At 43.7% G+C, this 20,355-nt stretch overlaps 1 protein-coding gene across 1 annotated transcript in view; it reads left to right on the top strand.

Moving 5' to 3' along the window:
* ATF6 (activating transcription factor 6) overlaps positions 1–20,355 on the top strand; it is a 946,910-nt gene that overhangs the window by 299,207 nt on the left and 627,348 nt on the right. The window contains exon 8 of the mRNA XM_069641287.1: positions 4,397–4,582. Coding sequence (XP_069497388.1) covers positions 4,397–4,582 — 186 coding nt within the window. The remainder of the gene's footprint in view (positions 1–4,396; positions 4,583–20,355) is intronic.

The raw sequence follows: 20,355 nt of genomic DNA, 5'->3' as shown, positions 1-20,355 counted from the left end.
GATGTATGTTCATGTAAGTGTTCCTCTGGCGCTATTCAAACTGCGTTATTTGCTGGCTTCTATTTCTACGGACTGGTTCCTGATTTATGTCAGCTTTGCTCACTATCTGTGTGCTAAACCATTAGGTGGAATCCATTTGCCGACTGCTGGCTCATTCAAGGTTTCATTTCATGATTGCTGGCAGCTGAATTTCCAGTCTCTGCCTATTACTCATCAGTCTGCTAAAATGTCCTTGTTTCCTCAAGTCAGTCGTGGGTTGAGCCCATTCATTTGTTGTTACTCCAAGGGCATTGGAACTGTTTTGGTTACCCACGTTTGAATATTGAAACAGGTGTGGATTTAGTTTCTTTTTCTTGTATTCTGAAAAATTGTGGAAGATCCAAAAGCGCACTGAACTATTGGGACACTATCCAGGGGTGCACCAACTAGCGTGGCCCTCGCGCCATTTGGGATTAGCCCCCATACTAACTGCCCCCTTCCTAGTCGTTGTTTCCCATTGGATTTAAATGGATATTCTACGTGGAAAACATTTGTGTCTCTGCCTACGCCAACAGGTTAGTGTGGGTTTTGAGGTTCTGTATTACAATTCGTGATAGCTGGGAAAGTACACTGATGGTCTTTCTCCTACAGCTTGTTTCGTGCTCCTTGCCCTTTCCATTGATTACTTACTCTGGCTGTATCTACGTATTAGGCAGCAAGTGTCATCAATTGGAAGGTCTTACCCTGACCCTTATCTCATCTCCGCTGGAGTCAGCCATTAGGCCGGATAGCAGAACTTCAAGCTATTGAGTATTACTCTCACAACCTCTATCCTTTACTAAGGTCTGACCTTACAAACTGTATCCTTTGATTGTTCCAGGTGGGTGTAACCTAACGAGTGCTCTGATTTATGACAAAGCGGGCCAAGGGAGGCCGGCCAAACAGTGACAGGAAAGGAGGGTGCAGGTGAGCCGATGAGGAGAATCTCTGTCTTACTGGCATTAAGGCAGAGATCGTTGGCGGCACATCACTCCTGGCTAGCAGGCAGACAGTCAGAGATGAGAGAAGGAGAAGAGGTGGCAGAGGGGAGCCTGAAAACGAGATCAGTGTCATCTGCATAGCACTGAAAGCTGGAGCAGAGAGCAGCAATGCGGGTGGGCAAGAGGTGCCAGGTATTGGTTGAACAACCAGGGAGAGAGGTTAGACCCCTGGGGAACACCACAGGTAGAGTGGGAGATAGAGGAAAGGAAGAATCCAAGTTGGACCTGGGAGGGTTGATCAGAGAGGAGCGAGGTCAGCCAGGCCAGTGCCTGATCGGTGATACCTAGGTTATCACGAAGACGATTGAGCAGGATGGCATGGTTGACCATGTCAAAGGCAGAAGAGAGATCGAGTAAGATGAGGACAGAGGGGAGATTAGAATCAAGGTTAGAAAGCAGATCTTCACGGATGTTAAGGAGAGCAGTTTCCGTGCTTCTGGCTGCTCTGAAGGCAGACTGATGGTCATGTAGACAACCAACAGATTCAGTGTGAAGATTAAGCTGGGAGATGGTCAGCTTTTCCAGGAGTTTGCCCAGGAAAGGAGTGATGGAGATTGGATGATAGTAAGCCTGGCAGGAGGGGTCGGCTGAGGGTTTCTTGAGAATAGGGTGCACGAGAGTGATTCAGGGCCGAAGGGAAGGCTCCAGTGGTGAAGGAGTGGTTGCAAAAGTCAGCTAGGGCAGGAGAGAGGGTGTCAATGTAGTCTTTGATGGTTTTGGAAGAACAGGGAAGAACCTGTTTTGATGAGACTTTCATAGATCGAGTTGTCTTGAAAACCTCATCGGGGGGGAACAGAGGAAAGAAAGAGAAAGAGGGAGGAGAGGTGGCCAAGGGGGGGGGGTCAGAGGTAGAGGAGAGAGTAGAGGGAGGAGGAGAGGACGAGAGGGTGGACAGTATGTCCTGTGTTTTAGAGATGAAATGAGGACAAGGCCGTGCAGAGGGCCTGGGAGGGGAGAGGAGAGGAGAGGTAGAGACTGCTGCAGGGTTGGCCAGCTCCTTGCAGATTTTAAAGAGTTTGGCCGAGTTGTTGGATCCTTCAGCTATTTCTTCTCAGCCACTCTGCACTTGCGTTTAAGGGTGACGAGGTCCGAGTCGTACCAGGATTAGCACTTGGCTTTGGGCTTCAAAAGGATCCTCATGACAGGGGAAATAACATCAAGAGTATCAGAGATAGAAGACTGGAGCATGGAAAAGGCTGTGTCGGGATGTTAGTCAGCCAGAGGACGAGGAGGGGTAGAGAGGGAGCGATGGGACGAAAGGAGAAAGTGATCACTCCAGGAGAGAGGAGTGGTGAGGGGGATAGAGAGGGGGAGGTCTGAGGAGATCAGAACATTCAGAGTGTGCCCTGCAGTGTGAGTCGGTCAGAGGGGAGAATAGAAAGAGAGACGGAGTTGCAGAGGTTGCGAAAGAGTCCAGAAGAGTGTCAGGAAGCATCCAGGTGATGTTAAAGTCTCCAAGAAGAAATACTGTTTATTATGCTAGCGAAGGGCAAAACAATCGAACTGTAGCTTCCGTTCAAGGCCCCCTTTCCGTTTCATTTACGAAGAAGCATGTAGGGAGAGGTGTGTTAGGCATGTTTTCTCTTTCGAAGTAGTAGTGTATTGATAACCTTGCATGTTCTATGCTTCTGCAACACCAGGGCTTATTATTTATTTTTCTTTCCAAGTTGGATGCAAACTGCTCATGTGGGTGCTGGATATGCATTTGCTCCAGGCCTGGGCACTCCCCACTGCCCGGGATAACCAATCTCTAACAGTGTTAATTCCCTTTATATGCCACTTTGCTAAAATCTGGGCTCTGGTACCCATGGGAAATTAATGAGTTGGCTTGCCTGTCTGTATCAAGTGTGATGCATCCTTTACAATCACTCGACATCTTTAAAATGTCATTCTCAATTCTACTGTATTGAAATGTCAGATGCATGTTTTACTTGTTGAAATAGTCCATTCCGACAGTCCGACCTATGCTGCTCAATATAAGATGTAATGTTAAGTGGCATTAGTACAATGCATTACTTGTGCTTTGTTTGACACAAGGCAGAAAAGGTTCTTGGATACGTACAATAGCTGTGAACGACATATTTGGGTGTGAACGAAGCAATGCAGTCATTGCCAAAGCATTAAACTAGATTGTGGTTATACTGCCCCCTAGGGAGTGTTGGAGAAACTTGGTCTGCAATAGAATGGCTTGGTAGCACAAATATATATGAGAAATTAATCTCCAAAGAGTAGCGCTCCAGTTATATTTTTTATGAAGCCACCTAGTTCAATAGAGATGTGCTAGGGATAGAAACATGTTTCAAAACGGGAGTTGCAAACTGTGTTGCAGAGTACACTTCTACAAGGCTGTCTGGATTGCCAAATTCACTGAGTTCATGGGAGACGATATTATTGTGTCTAATTTTCTGACTTCACTAGTCACACTCACTACATAATTGGGTCATTTCGATGGGACTGCACATCAGAAGTTACATGAGCTTACTTTGACCAATAAGGGTATGCCATTTTAGTAAATGTTACATGTACATCTTTAGCCAATCAGGATGTAGTATTGTCTGCTGATTGCACAATAAGTTCATACGTAGGGGGCTGCAGTTAAGATGGTCATGGGAAATGTAATAACCAATAGGGCATACTAACATATATTGTATTTAGATTTTTATATAGATGGGAACCAATGGGGAACGTGGGATTAACATGCATTTGTTACTTGTAATGTATTCAAATTATGTGTTTTTTGTGTTTAAATACTGTAACTTGGTGTGGGCGGTTCAAGAGTGTTTTCAGTTCTAAGGAGCTGACCGACCCTCCCGGACATAATTTTCATGTATTAAAGTGGTTTCCCTTGCAAATCTCACACACCATTATTGACTCTTTGGATTGTTTTTTTTCGATCGGTTTTTGGGCCTACCGTACATTTGTAATAGTAGCACTATTCCTTCTGGTACTATACTACTACTGTTAGTGTGCAAGGATTAGTAGGCAACTAAAGTTGCTTGTGTAAAGTAAAATAAAATGCAACCTTTTACTTTGCCTCTTTGCTGGTATAATGGATTTGTATAATACATTTCCTCTTTAAGAGCTTGGAAGCAGCTCACAATATGGAAGGCAATCGTAGTAATAACAATGCATACAATAATTTAGAAAGTAGGATCGAAATAATGTGTTTTTTCACTTAGAAATAAAGGAAAACATTTCATAGTTGTTTATAGCATTGAGTTTGTAATTGTGAGCCAAATCTATACTGCTGTTTCAGAGTTGGCGGGGAGGAGGTTTAAATGGTAAAAATGATTTTAGACAATGATAAAACAATAGAATGCATTTACTATTTTAACACCAATAATCCAATGGCCCTGATGTGTTTTTGTCTGTTTAAGATTAACGTCATACGGAGACAGGAGAGAATGATCAAGAATCGTGAGTCTGCCTTCCAGTCTCGGAGAAAGAAAAAGGAATACATGCAAGCAATGGAATCCAGGCTTAGAGCTGCACTTGCCGAAAATGAGAAGCTGAAAAAGGAAAATGGCTCTCTTCAAAAACTACTCGAGGACATGGAGGCAGAGGTATGGCAATTGGTGATGATTCGTTACATGCTTAAGCCTTCACCAAAGCTTAAGGTGTGGGGGATGGAAGTGTGTTGGTGTAGGAGTAAGAAAGGAATTAAGGTATGGGGGCCAATAAACTGCTTGAACCAAGCTTGCATTCACTCCAAACTGACTACTTGAAAATGCTCTCCATGCATGGATTTGTGTACTTCGTGCACCTCATAATTCTGTTACAGCTTCTTGTTATTCAGGAGCTGTCTTCCTGCTACACTTTAAGCAGGCTTTGATGTAGGTAGGACAATGCCAGTGAGCGAGGCTGACTTTTTAAGGAGCAATTGATGGAACATATTTTAAGATGCAGAGTTTGTTCTAAACACAGATTTGTGGAGCGATTGGTGGCAATTTCTTGAAACTAAGATGATCGACAAAGAGTAGTTTTCAATATTTCTTTGTATGGTTTGCCAAAAGACAAGGGGCACTCTGCTTTGGTTGGAAGCAGGTCTCGTAGAATAAAAAACAGTGGGGACTTTTACTTCTGTGGGTTATCAGTTGTGCCTTTAACAACTTTGCTTCTGAGTGGCAGGGTTTATTGTTACTTGGTCTGTGCTCAGTCTTGAGTGTCTTCAGGAACATTGACTCCATGTTACCGCTGATAATGTTTGTCCTTGGAATCAATTTCTGAAATGGTTCTAAGAACCTTTCTTCCAGGTCCCAGCAGGCACTGTTTGACTTTTCAGCCACTTTCTCAAGCGGCTCTAGGTACATTTCAAGCATGCAGTGCTTCTCCTTTTATTCCCTTTCTCAGTTGATTCTAGTAACATTGTCTCCAAGTACCGACGTGGAACATTGCCCTTTTCAATCCCTTTCTTAATTGGCTCGAGGACATTTTCCTCCAAGTTCCAAAATGTAGCACTTTTCTTTTAAATCACTTTAAGTTTGTTCATAAAACCTTTCCTCTAGGTTCCGGCATGCAGAATCATTCTGTTCAATCACTTTCACACATGGCTCTATTGCGCTTTGCCTCCAATATCTCCTGTCCAACCCATTGCTTTCTCCTTGAGCCCCTCGCTCTCACTGAAGGGCATCTGCAAACCTCTTTCCAGTCTTTGCTCCATTCGCTCTTTCTTCCTGTCTTTCGGTCAGTTCACTTGTGCACACCCATCTGTGGCTTTGGTATGTTCCAGTGTCTGTCCTTCCACCTCTGCCATTCACTCTTGAGTCCACTCAGTAGTGCCCTGTTTCTTTGCTGCCTGTGTTGGGTACTCGCTTTGTCCAATCCTTCTTGATGATTTTTGATGGTAGGAAACTCATGACTAGTACGTTTGTTATTCATAGTGGCTTCCTATAAATTATCATTTCTTTCTCCAATTTGATCTTCAATGTCTTTATCCTGTTTTACAATCCCCCAATGTTTGTCTAAGATTATTTGCTTTGTTCAAATTGTTGGTTAGTTGGTTATATGTTATGAATCATAATGTCTTTTTTTGTCTTCTTCTTGTCACTCCTCTTTCTTGATTAGTAATAGATCCCTCGTTATTTATTTGGGGTTTCCATAGGCTGTCTCAGTGATTTGTTTCAGGTACTTTCTTTCTTTGATTCTGTGTTCCGCTTCTTGGAAGCATTTTAGGCATTCTTTCTCTTCTGAGCAGTCTCTTTTAATTCTTATGAACTCACCATAGGGTATGCTCCACCTCAGGCTCTTAGGATGACCACCATTAACATGTAATATAGCAATTGTGCTCATTTCCTTTCTATGCATTATGCTTTGCATCTTTCTGTCCACTATTTTACTTTTTACATCCCGATATATAATACTTTCTGTGTGATGTTGTTACAAATTGTAGCCATTCTTTAGAGGTCCCTTCCCATATTATAAACAAATCGCCTATATATTGAGTTCAAAGCTGTATTTTTTTATTGACAGATTTTTTTATTGACAGATCTTCTGCATGCCAGATTTCTTTTTCCCATACTCTCATATATAGATTAGCATATGAGGGCGCACATTTTGTCCCTATAGCCGTGCCACAGGACCTACCGTAATATTTTCCATCAAATAGTATGTCTATCAGCATAAGCAAGTGTCCTCTGTAGCTTGCTGATTTAGTCAGTAAGAAATGTTGTTTTGCCTTGATTGTAATCTTGTGCTCAATGCTGGTGTACAGTGCCACTACATCTAGTGTGGCCAGTGGGTGTGTTTTTTTCTCCAGGGAATCTTGCATATCTTACTCAGAAAGTTCATGGTGTCGCTAATATATGATGGTAGTGTGGACACAAAAGGAAAGGGATATTTGTCAATATATTTTGAGTTTTCTCCCAACAGTGATCCCATTGCTGAGATGATGGGTCTTCCAGGCGGTTTATGTAAATGCTTGGGTACCTTTGGTACAAAATAGATGGTTGGGATCACTAAATATTTTATCCTCAGATGTTCTCTTTCGTCCCATTATAACAGGCCATTTTCGAGCCATCCTTTTGTCATTTCCTCATACCTTTTCTGGTGTTCTTGAGTTGTGTTATAATCCAGCCTTTGATGGTTTCTCAAATCCTTCAGTTGTCAGGTTGCTTCTGTCATGTAGTCTAGTTTGTCCATCACTACCATGTTCCCTCCCTAGTCTGAGGGTTTTATGACAATTGTGTCATCGTTTCTTAACACATTTATAGCTTCCCATTGTTTTGAATTTAGATTGGACTTTTTCCCGTGGGTTCTTTTTCACCAAGTTTTTTTAGGTCATTAATTACTAAGACCACAAGCACATCTAAGTGGGCATTAATTGCAGTAGTTGGATCCAATTTTGATTTTGGCTTAAACCCACTTTCTTCTGTCAATGTGGTCTTGATGCCCAAATGGCTCAGGTCATCACTTCCGATTCAATGTCTTTCTCTCTTCCATTTGTGTTATTGGCTTCAGAGTTTTCTAATTCATGCAGGGATATCACTGCCGCTATATCGCCAATTGTGAGTCTGGATGTTTTTTCTTTATTGGGCTTTTTTTATTCTTCCCTTCTCTGGATGGTGTAATATTTCTTTAGTTTTATTTTTGGTATGAAGAGATGTAAATATGTCCTCCTTTTTGCTTGATCATATCTGGGCACATTTTTTAGACCTTCGGATAGCACATTGTCTTCTATAGGAGTCAGTTGTCGCCATAATAAGTTTACCACCTGTAATTCCATGTTCATTTGTTTTTGTTCTTCACCTTGCCAGAGCGCGTCAGTCACATCTGTGGGCTGGGGTCCCTTGATTGGCCTCTTACTCCTCCTACCTCTCCTGGTCTTGTACAATTTCATCCTGCTCCTCTTGTTCCTTTGTCTTGACACCAGCCCCGACCTGCCAGCTTCTTTCACTCCCGGTGTAGATGCCTCATTTCTTCTAAACCATTTAACTTGATTTGGGGTGTCCGAAGCCTCACTTTCAGATGTTTCAGCTGATGAGATAGCTGATTCCATCGATGTTTGTTCTCCTAGTGTTCCATTTGTATGTTTTAATGTCACTTTGGCCTGTCTTACCTCGTATTTTTTCGCAAAAGTATATAATCTCCCCATTTTGTAGTTTTGTTTGTACTGGATAAATGTTCGTCGTTTTCTTTTATTTCTTTTTCATATTTTTAAGATTAATTTCTATTGGTATATTCTCAAGTTCTTTAATTGACAAGTGTTTTTTCTGTCTTTTTTGCATAACAAACTAATATTTCTAGTAACTTGAATTAGCAGAAATTTGTTGCTTCACCCATTCGTTAAGCAATTTTGGGTCTGGATTGTCATAAGTCTGTATTGTTAAAATGTGCAGTTCTCTGTGTATTCTTTTCATGTTAATATAATTTTGGAGCAAGGTTGCCTCCCACCACTTGCTTGTTTCATGTTTCTGCAATTTTGCTAGTCTGTCCATCTTGTATGGTAAACACAGTTAAAATGTGCCTCTTATACACTGCTATTAGCTCATCAAATAGAACTGTTGCCTCCAGAGCTCTTAGTGATTCTTTTTCTGCCAATTGTACCACCCAATGTGTCTGATTTTAATGGTGTATTCACACTAATTTAATAATTAGTGGCTTTATATTTGGTCGTATATCGTGCTCGTCTTTGCAAGTTTAAAACCTCTATCACCGGCGTTGGATATACTGTTTTTAATTTTTTGTAATTTTTTTAAGGTGTTTCCTTCCCAAACAGTATATGTATCTTTAAATAATCTTTGTGAGTGCTTTGGATTTTTGAGCTTACCTTGCATTGGGCTGCGCACCCTCCGGTTCGCCTTCACTCAGTGTCTCAGCTCTCATACTGCTCGTCGCACTTTCACTGGTCTCGAAGCAGCATCTCCTCTTATATATATTTCTGAGGCTTGTGGATCTGCGTAGATCACATGTTATGCATAGGCCGACATCAAGTGGTAGTTGCAGAGTATTACATGATTTGTTTTCGAACTTAAAAAGTGATGTCAACTAGGCATATCCGTAATACTATCCCTAGTGTGACGTCCATTGTACCCATGGTACTTCACGCGTTGAGGTACCTCCGATAGTTTTTTTTTCCGCCATCATAGTTGGACACTAGCTTGCGAGTTCTTCAGACTGATGTCTTTGATTAGAAAAGTGTATCATAGGCTTTCTTACTATTCTTTCGCTAACTGCCCATCGCCCGCCGCAAGATTTTCTGCAGCAGAGTTCGACAGACAAGTCATCGTCATCGATGAAGACCGAACAGTCACCTCGACGGACACTGACTGCAGTCTACACAGGCCTCACCGTGCCTCAGCCCATCACAGTAGGGAGAGTGGGGGTAGGCCACACTTCCTTCTTCTTTTAGAGAATGCATAATCTTTCCCCCTCATTTCCTTCACTTTGTCGTGCTGCCATTTCCACTAATCGTGGAAAATGCACCTTTAAGTTTTGCCCGTCCTGCAAAAGGAAGTGCCCCTAGGTGGACACGCACATCTCGAAAAGAACTGCAAATCTTGCAAGCTCCTTCAACCTAAAATATGAAATGACCGCAGAAAAAAATCACTGTGCCACCCACGCCATGCAGGCCGAGGCCTCCATTGACATGGAGGGAGCTTCGAGTGATATGATAGGTTATTTATAACGCGTTGAATACACAGAGGTTTCTAAGCACGGACCCGGGAATCAAACCTGTGGTGGTCCATGTCGTCTTCCTTCCAAGGCGAGCATGTTGCCCCTTAGCTATCCTCTGGAGATGACGGCGTCGGTGTCCTAAGTGACTGCGAGGGCAAACGAGAGTCGGCAGATGCCCACGTGCAAGCCTGCGATTCCATTAAGTATTCTGGCAGTCCTGTTACAGAGAGTACACCATTGGACTCAAGCATGCACACTTCACGCCACACCAAGCACACATGCCACTGCTGGCTGTCGACCGTTGAAAGTCATGCAGTGCCAAAGGAAATGTCCTAGAAAACATCCCTGTCCTCTGGGCCATCGCGCTCGTTGCATGCGTCGAAAGGCGCTTCAACAGCCCCTTCCACTACCTCAAAAATGAGAGCACTCCACGTCTCGTGCCCTCTTTTAAAATCCAAGACGTCGAAATCTACTAAGAGTTGGATGCCTCTACTCTCTAAGCCCTCTACTTCCTAAGATACTGACCCTTCTAAATCTAAATCTAAGGACACCTGTACCCCCTCAGATAATCTTTCAGGGACCATGCACCACACGGAATCTACACCCTTACAGGACACTCCTACTTCAGTATTTCCAAGGACATCTGAGTAGACTACAGGGAGCTTTGATAGGATCATGAGGAAGATGTCCTCTTTTGTAGACTGTGGACCGCCACCCTGCAGAACTGTTTAGTCTTCGGGCCCATCTCACACAGTGGTAGCTAGCGATGAACCAGCTGCCAAGAAGGCACACCTGGACACTTTTCAGCCTCGCACCTCCACCCAGATCCAGGCTACCCCTCGGTTCGCAGTCCCCTCTCAGGACATATATTGTGTAGACACCTCAGATTCACTTCACACTGGCTCTCAAGGAGATCATGGGGACCAGTATGATCAGGATCAGGGTGACCAAGACCAATACTACGACGATGACAATGTCATCCAGTTACCAGACCATCAAGATCAACCAGTGGCTGACTCCCCAGTCGACAACCAGCTCCAATACAATGAGCTGCCCCTCAAGGCCACAGAAAATTTCAACATAGACACCCAGGAGGCCCAAGCTGATAAGGACTTTGTGGAGGACATTCTTGGAGACAAGAACTCTGCAACACAATTCATTCCCCTCATGCTGTCTATTCAGAGAGGCATTCAACCCTCTCTATTAACGCCAAATCTTACTCGAGCAGCAATCCCTGCATCGAGAGTGTGTTCAGACCGGCCCGTACATACCCTCTATATATCAGGGGTCAGCTGAAACCCGACTCCCTGGTGGTTACCACAGCTAGTGAAAGGGCGGGCACACATCTAGCCTCTGCAGCGGCTCCACCAGATAAAGAAAGTAAAAAGAGTGTCACTTTTGGCAGGAAAGTGGCTTCCTTGGCTGCCTATGAGACTAGGATAGCCACCAACACTACCCTTTTAGCTAGCTACAGTTGCCACCATAAGTGGGATGAACTACTACAAATTGAGACAGTCACACAGCCCCTAAAATCTCAGCTCCTAAAGACTATAACCAAAGGCAAACAGGTAGCCAACTGCATCGTAAAAAACAACCGGGATGCCACGGACAGCGCAGACCATATCATAGCTGAAGGCACGCTCATTAAGCGTCATGCCTGGCTTAGGCAAGCAGGTTTTAAACTTTAAACACAGGCCACGTTATTCAAAATGCCCATTGAACCCAATGCGCTGTTTGGTAAAACCGTTGAAAATGCCCTTAAAAGCACCAAAGAAGAGTGTGACACCCTATAATCTCTTGGGCAGCTGTCCAATAAGCCGTTTGTGCAGAGGGGTCTTCAGCACAAGTAGGTTTCATGGGCAGGGCCCTCAACGCTTCTCTGGTTACAGCCAGGGTAACCAATCATCATCCTGGGGCAACTCACAGAGACAATCCTCCTCCTGGAATTTTCAAAGAGGCTATAAAAGGTCCAAAGGCTCCACCCCACCCCACCTAAACAATGACTCCCCGCTCCAGGTCCCCTGCCATGCCGCACCAGTAGGTCGTCACATTTCACAATTCAGCCACGTCAGACAAGTGGGTGTTGTCCACTGTGGCGAGCGGATATTGTATAGAACCTCTACAAAAGCCACCCAACCACCCGCTAAAGCACAACAAGATGACATCGGAAGCGAGGCGCATATTATTGGAGGAAGTGAAAGAGCCGCTGGAGAAAGACACCATAGAGTTTGTCCCAGCAAACCAGTAAACAAGAGTATTTATTCAACGTACATCCTTGTGCCAAAGAAAGACCTAACAACGCACCTGGTACTAGACCTGCCCCCAGCAAACATGCATGTCAAGCCACAAAAATTTAGCATTACAACAATTCAGGAAGTGATTACCCTTCTAAAGCAGGGGAACTACATGGCAACATTGGATATGAAAGATGCATACTTTTTTCCAAAATCCATTTAACTTGGCTGAATGGAACCTCCATACACTAGATGTAAGGAGGGCGGTCTGCGTAAACAAAACAAAGCCTATAAGGAAAACAGACAACTCTTTGTCTCCATAGCAACTGGCAGGGAAGGAAGGGGATCACATTTCTAAAAACGCTATCTCCAGGTGGATAGTCAAGTGTATACAACTATGCAATTCATTATCAAAGAAGACCCTGCCTTTCACACCAAGAGCTCACTCTACCAGAGGTGAAGGAGCTACTTCAGCATGTTTTGCAAACGTCCCCCTAGACACTATTTTCAAACAGTTACTTGGCGTGCTGTACACACCTTCACTCAGCAATACTGCATTGACGCACATCCTTAAGCATATTCGTAGGTGGGACAAGCAGTGCTAAAACATCGTTTTGCCGCTGTACCATCTCACAACCCACCTCCTTCTCCAGATACTGCTCGCTAATCTATGTATAGCATGTGATCTAAGCAGATCCACAAGCCTCAGAAAGGATACATTACTCACCGTAATCGTATTTCTGATGCTTGGATCTGCTCAGAATCACATGCGCTTACCCTTCTTCCCCCTCCTGGAGTCGAAGGTGCATAGATGTTTCTTGAGTAATACTCAATCTGACCGAAATAAATTGTTTGAATGGGAGATTTGATCGAAGATTTGATCAAATACAAGGGGAGCAGTGGCTGTGGGGGTATCCCCTGCACCCTTTAAAAAAGAAAAAGGGACCCTGCGCTGTCAGATCCAACCCGCGTTAGAGGGACGGATCCAATGCCGCAGGGAAGCAGGAGAGGCACCAGGGAGAAAAAAGGTAAGTAGGGGAAGGGGTGGGGGTTTGGAGTATGCCATGATTTGATTTGTTTGGCTGAAGTGAAAACCATTTTGTCGCGAAATTGACCAGGTCAATTCCGCTGTGAATCTTTACACTTAGGTCAAACAACTCAAATCCATTTCTTGCTCCATCGCTATTTTCTGCTTTATTTACATATGTATTCACGCTACACTTCACGTTACCTCATGTCAGAAACAAAACAATCTGAGGGACGTTGATGCGTGAAAGACCATGGGCCATGGGTACAGTGGACGTCACACTATGGATAGTATTACTGACACGCTCAGTCGATGTCCCTTTTGGCTTTCATGATGAGGTTTGTCACCGGTAGGAGTCTGGCTGTAATCAGTCCAGTAGTTAAAATATTTGATGGAGAATGGGGTGCCCCCATCTCCCAAAATGTTTGCTATATTTCACATGATGCTTTGCAGCACTGAGGCTGTTCAGAAATGAAAAAGTCGACATGTTGGTTGTTCGCTGTGAGAGATAACCAGGGTTGTAATGGGAGTAACAGGGGTTAGCCGAAAATAAGTAGAAAAAATACCATTTGAAGGAGGAAAGGGATGAAATGGCATCATGCTAGAGCTGGGGAGGGAGAACGAGGACACCATGTGAAATTGGGTCGTTTTCATGGGGGGGTGGGTATGTCAACCAATTTTGTGGTACAAACGTTTTCACATAATTGGGGTTATCCTGTGGATAACCGGGGGTTATAGTAGAAAATGATCATGAATGAAAGTGCGTAACAGGAACATAACCTAAGTTATTTGTGGGCGGTTACGGATAACCAGGGATATTTGTATTATATTGCAAATATAACCGTGGTTATGGGAAAAATAATTTGAAAGAAAAGAGAGGTTAAAAAAAATCAATTAATACAAAAAAGAGAAATGTAAAGGATAGTAATGGGTGAGGCTGAAAGATATGGGTACTGGGTTACTTTAAGGAACCGAATGGTGCAATGTGAAAAGTGGACACGGCTGAAGACAATGGCTAGTGGGCCCCAACAAAACCCATTGGGGCAACATGTCAAGGGGTGCAATATGGAAGTGGACATGGCCAAAGGCCCTGGCTAGTCGGCCCGAAATACATGTATAGTGGCCATGCGGAAGGCCGTGGCCACATAGTGGGGCCAAAAGAAACATATTGGGGGAGCATGTACACTGGACACAGCCACTGGCCATGGCCCGTAAAAAAAAACTATGGTATAACAAAACCCTTGAAATTCACGGAGAAGAACGTAATTAAGGTGCAGTTAAGTTGCACAGATTTATCGGAACAAACCCCTTGAAATTCAGCAGATGTGGGTAGTCCTGACCAGCTTAACACTGCATGTTCCCGTTGCAAAGCCCATGAGCGCTTACATATTATAAGGGAAGGGATTCACAATGACATACAAACTGGCATTATGGGGGACATCAGCGGGAGCGTACTGAGGTAAGCTGGTCATGACTTGCCACATCCGCTGAATTAGCCCATCATGCGCTCAGTGACACAAAATCCCTTTTGTCCAATCCAAAGACTGTGCTCAATTTAAATCACAATTCACATTAATACTATGAAAATTATTTCAAAACCTGCTCTGCGATTACTCAACTAAACCTAAAGTTTATTTCAATACAGTAACCAACGTAAGTCCATATACTTTCATTACATATAACGCAAGCACATTTCTACTGCAGCGAGAAAGGAGAGAGATTTCTTCTTAGGAGAGGTAATGAAAATGTACAACAGTAGGTCGATGGACGACTGGTGGAAGATACTGGTGGAAGGAGAGAAAACCCATATTATTCTTGCTCTGATCAAACTCTTGTTGGCCATATTCAAGAGAATTGATGAAGGGGATTTAAGCAGAAAACCAGAATAGTTGATCAGAAATGGCTGAGATCTACTAGACGAGGCTAACGAAAGGATTTTTGAACGTTTGCTGATTTAAAATTTTGTTATATTTGGCTAAAAGTCATGGCTAAAGGTTTCCTATATTGTAAACTATTTTGAGGCAATAAATAAATGAAAAAAAGACCATACTTTGAAGCACAGCATTCAGGTCAGCAAAACCCATTGCAAATAAGGTGTAGCATACACCCCCGTAATTAGGCCCCATGCCACAGGACATCAGAACACAGCAAGATCTCTAACCAGCTAGCACTCATATGTGGGCCTCAGGGCGTTTTTATAGGTTAAATGCTGAAAGCCCCTAATTATAAAACCACTTTGTCAATTGATGGACCGTCTCCCAGGTTCTAATGCAAATCTATGTAGCAGGGACGTTAATGTCCAGCCCTAAGCGGTGATGTGTATCAACAATCTAAAAGTATGCCCCTTCAGCTTTAAGCTGGGGTAAACAAGTTTCAATGCTCAGTGGCATATCTGTCACACGCAAAATGTTTGCATCGTCTGTCTGCAACTGCTAATGGGCCTGCAGCAAAAAGTGTCTCGAGTGTCTAAGGCCACATTTTATCTGTGCACAGAATAATGTCCCTGGGATATGCTGCCCTAAAGCAACAATTTCTTCGCTATATCAGTCTCTCACTTTTCGCTTTTGACGACTGGTATCCTAGTCCTATTATTGTATGTATAAAGTTTCAAGCAAGGCCCTTGCAAAGTGCATCTATAGAGGACCCCTGCTCTGTTCCTTTTTAGGGGGAATTAAAAATGACTTCACTTGCATGGCTTACTGGCTCAAAGTGTAACCATATATAGACTATGCAGAATTGAATATGTACACATGGCTGCTTGCATCTCGGTATATTTTAGCTACCAAGCATTGTACTAAAATGAATGGATAATATGTAGAAATGAATGTAAACACATTACATGTATGTATCTACAAAATTAGACTTATATAGGCCACTACAGGCCTACAGCTCATCGAGTACTTCTTGCTGAATAAAGCGCTATATTGCTATGCAGTATTAACTGGATTTTTGTCGAGTCACTATATTCTAACTATGTTATTTTGTGCTGCCCTTTAAGCATATAGCACCTTGCTTGCTTATTTGCTTTAAGGCACCGTATGAGGGGAATGCTGACATGAAATGGTATCTCATGCACTATTTTACCCCCTCAGGGGTAGAATGGGTCCAAATACAGGATACCATGTCCAGCTGCCATTGTTGAGGAATGTGCTGTTTTTCATATTCCATCTATAACCACATTTATAAATGCATCCTTGGGCACTGTCTCTGTACCAGCTTCGATTAAGCAAGCATAGAAAAAGCCTTCTCTCGACCCTAGCTTGGTGACTATCGGCCAATAACAAATGTACCTTTTTTTTACTGAAGATCATTGATAAGCTGGCATACCTACAGATACAGCTTTAGCTAGAGAAATACAATCTACTTGGTTGCAGGCATTCCGGATGGAGGGCTGCTTATGGTACAGAAACCTCACTTTAAGATCTAAAATCTAGTATGCTTCAGATCACAGATTAAGGTGGCATGGCTGATCTGGTGCTCTTAGATCTCTCGGTGGCCTTCAACCTGGTGGATTATGACAAATTGACTGATAGACTTTGGTCAACAGCTACATTCTCTGCAAATGCAGTACTTTGGGAACATTCTTTTCTATCTAGCCTTTCAGCTAAAGTCTTCAGTGAATCTGCTGCAGCCCCCCGGCTGACTTAGTTACCTGTCACCTACTTTATATAATCTCTTGACACTTTGACATCTTCGACAGTATCTGTGTAGTCTATACCAGCTACGCCGATAATATGCAGGTCCTGCTACATTTGACTGGGGATTAAAGTCAGGATTCTGCCAATATTAATAAAATCTACAATACCATCCAGAGTTGGATGGGACTCAACGGGCTGGCTGTAAAATGACTCCATGACGGAACTTCTGATTGTGGGTACCCAGCATAGACTGGGTTAACTCGCACAAGATTTCAAAGAATTCGTGATTGCAGGCTGTACCATCCCTGTAGCATGAAAGGTCAACACTCTGGGAGTATATCTTGATGCCACTGTTTCTATGAAGGCCCAAATCAAGCATATAGTTTCTTCTACCTTTTATTTTTTAATGTTGCTTTGTCACAGTCGCCCTTATCGCGGCATTGTGGACTCTAGTATTGATTATTGTCGTAGCCTCTTGCATGGTTCTGCTCAGAGCAATATCTCTAAGCTTCAAACAATTTAACATGGTGCAGTCAGTATCATCTGAAGCACTGGGACCATGTCACGGAATGCCTGTATGGCACAAGTATGGTATATCTGATTCCACTCTATCCTTCAAATCTTGTTTGCGCACATTGCGTTAAAACAATGCTTGCATGCTGGCAACACCCTGAGTAAATCTTGAAAGAGCGGGCAAATTGGCTTTTGACTCTACTGCTCCTAGTGTGTGGAATGATCTCCCCCTCAACCCCGGCGACCTGGGGACGATGCACTCACTGTCGGCATTCAAAAGAGCACTTAAGACCCTTCTCTTCAAATGAGCTTCTTTTGTTCATCTTGTTTTGATCTGGACTATGCCCGGACTGCCTCTGTTCTTGCACCGGTTTGGCTCTGTTGTATGTGCATTGGTTTATAGTTTGTTGCACTTGACTTTAGCGCACTGTTTGTTGTTCGATTTTGTGTTTGTGCTATCTGTGCACTTCTTAGCCCATAGGTCATAGTCGCGTTACAAATGAATAAATGAAATAAAATACAGAAGGCCCAAATAGGAACAAGACCCTGGAGACCTATGCCGAAGGGCCTGTATGGCATTCCAGTCACCAGGAACTTTATGATCTTGGACTGCAAACCTAGGCAAGGGGCATATGTTAACGAGGGATGTGGTTTGAGTGGGAAGGCAGCAGCCATCCCTTTCAAGCAGGTAGTTCCCTAATCTACCTTTATTGGTTTTGTACTTTTCTATTTTCTTTTGTAGGCAGGGAAAGTGGTAAACTAGTATAGGATTCCGAACAGGGGACTAATTTATGTACATACATTCTTACAAGCACCCTTTTTGACTTTCTGTTATTATTGAATATTGTAGAGCTCGAAAAGAGTAGGTTTTTATTATTATTAATATTTATATAGCACCACAAGCCCATGGGCCACAGGGTGCACAATAAACATACAAATAAATGTACAAAACAGACAGGGGGTTAGTGCAGAAAGAAGAGTATGCTGCCGAAAAGGGCTTTTCAGCCTGGTTTGAGATTGATCAAGTGGTGCTTAACAAGTTTTTTGAAGAGACTGATTGTGCCTGCTGATCGTATCGACACTGGGAGAGCATTCCAAGCTATAGGCACCTGAAGGTCAAAGATTGTACTGCCGAACCTGACTAGCTTGTACCTTGGTTGAGCCCTTTTAAGGTTGTCTGGAGAACGCAATAGGCGTCCTGGTTGGTTCACCTTCCTGCGTTCTTCCAGATATTTTGGGGCAGTATCTGTCCAGCATTTATAAGACAGTGTCAGGATCTTTTGGGTGATCCTATGTCTTATTTGAAGCCAGTGCAGATCCCTTCTGGCATCAGATACATGGCCCCGTCTTGATAGGCCATAAATGGCTCGAACTGCACCATTTTGGGTGACCTGAAGAGAGTGCAAATTGGCTTGCGAGGTGCCAGCCAACAGACTATTGCAATAGTCCAGCCTCAAATTTACAATGACGGTGGTTAGTAGGGCGCAGTTGCTGGCTGAGATGAAGCGGCATATGTAGTTGAGAAGCTTTGTTGTATAGCCACAGGAGGAGCAGGTGTGCGAGACATGGGATTTCATAGGGAGTTTGGCGTCTAAAAATACGAGTGTCTTCACACTCTTGGCTACACTGATAGAGCTGCCAGCAATACTGAAGCTGCCATATTCTGGATTAAGTTTCTTCAGCTGTGGACCTGAAGCCACGATCAGGATCTCTGTTTTGTTTCTGTTGAGGGCTAGAGAGTTATCAGCCATCCATGTCTGAACTACATCATACACTTTGTTAATGGCACCTGAATCCTGTGCGTAGTCACCAGTCAGCTCGAGGACAACCTTGTTGTTGTCGGCATAGTTGGTATAATGCACACCCATGTGGTCCAGGAGACTGACAAGGGGCCTGATTTATGTTGAAGAGCGTAGGAGCACTGCATGAGCCCTGCGGAACATCGCAAGTCTGTGCAGTAGGCGTGGAGCTTGCATCACCGGCTGCCACTCTAGCAGTTTGCGGCCCAAGAAAAGATGTAATCCATTGAGCCGCCTGGTCCCTTCGTCTGGTCACCGATAGGGAATGATCGACCAGATCAAAGGCCGCAGAGATATCTAACAGCATCAGCAGGGCAGGATGTCCCCGGTCCACTATGCTGGCAAGGACGGATTTAAGATCCAGCATAGGGGTTTCTGTCCAATGCTTGGCTCTGAAACTTGAATGGCGTGCCCCCAGGATGTCCTGTTCTTCAATAAAACCAAGGCACTGAAGATAGGCTACTCTATCCATGATTTTGAGAACAAAGGGCACGTTTGCGATAGGCGGGTAGTTTTTGGCTACTGCGTGGTCGAGATTACTTTTCTTGAGCAGTGCCGTAATCCAGGCCTCTTTAAGGGACAGTGGGACCAGACCTTCACTAAAGGAATTATGTTGATTTCATAGCAAGGATAATATTCTAGATTTCGGCCTCGGAGCAATGTGTAAAGTTAAATATGGCATTATTAGTCTGGAGGATGTTGTGATCGAGAGAGTGGAGTGACGTCCCATTGTGTCCGGCGGTACAGCCTTGTAGGCCCCTGATGGTCTGTATATGGCCTAGAGTTTTAGAAGATAATTCATTGTGAATGGCCTGGCACCATGCAGAGTTTTTATTATGAGCATGATTATCCTCGAATTCAGTGGGGATTTTAAAAGGTTTGGTTGAACTTGAGTGAGCATGAGAGATCTGGGTGTTAAGGTAAACAGATTTAGCTGCTGTAATGGCTGTTTTAAATTCTTTCACTGCCTGTTTATAAAGGCTGAGAGATTGGGGACAGGGGTTCTTATGCCACTCCCTTTCAAGGGATCTGTTGGTACGTCTGAGTAGGATGATCTCATTGTACCAGGTGTTCTCATGTGTTTTGACTTGGCGACAGAGAAAATAAAACCCCTTGAAACATGCCTCTTTGTCAGAGTGCTGATGCTGATACACTCCAGTGTTAAATACACTCCAATGTTAAAAATGAACCTGAGATCCCTCCCTACCTGGGATGGGTCTGATATGTGGACATAAGCCAGAGGCAGCTCTGTCCCAGAGGTGGGGAGGAGGAACTCAGGGTGTGCTCAGAACTTAACACCCGCCCCCTCATGTGCCTGGCCTGTTAATCCCAATGGCACTCTGTCACACAATACCTCCCAGTACTGTTTCTGGACAGTCTCATTTCCTTTCTTTTTCAGGACAGTGTCACAGAGGACCTTAAGCATTTGCCGACTTGCAAGAAAGTTTGAAGGGTTTCATGAAGACTAACTCAAAATATATGAACTGTTTCTTGGAGCAATGATGTCAGGCA

The sequence above is a fragment of the Ambystoma mexicanum genome, chromosome 1q (genome assembly GCF_040938575.1).
Source record: "Ambystoma mexicanum isolate Mex_15411 chromosome 1q, UKY_AmexF1_1, whole genome shotgun sequence".
Classification (NCBI taxonomy): domain Eukaryota; kingdom Metazoa; phylum Chordata; class Amphibia; order Caudata; family Ambystomatidae; genus Ambystoma; species Ambystoma mexicanum.
Note: the sequence above shows the minus strand (reverse complement) of the source record. Positions and strands in the feature narration are given on the sequence as shown.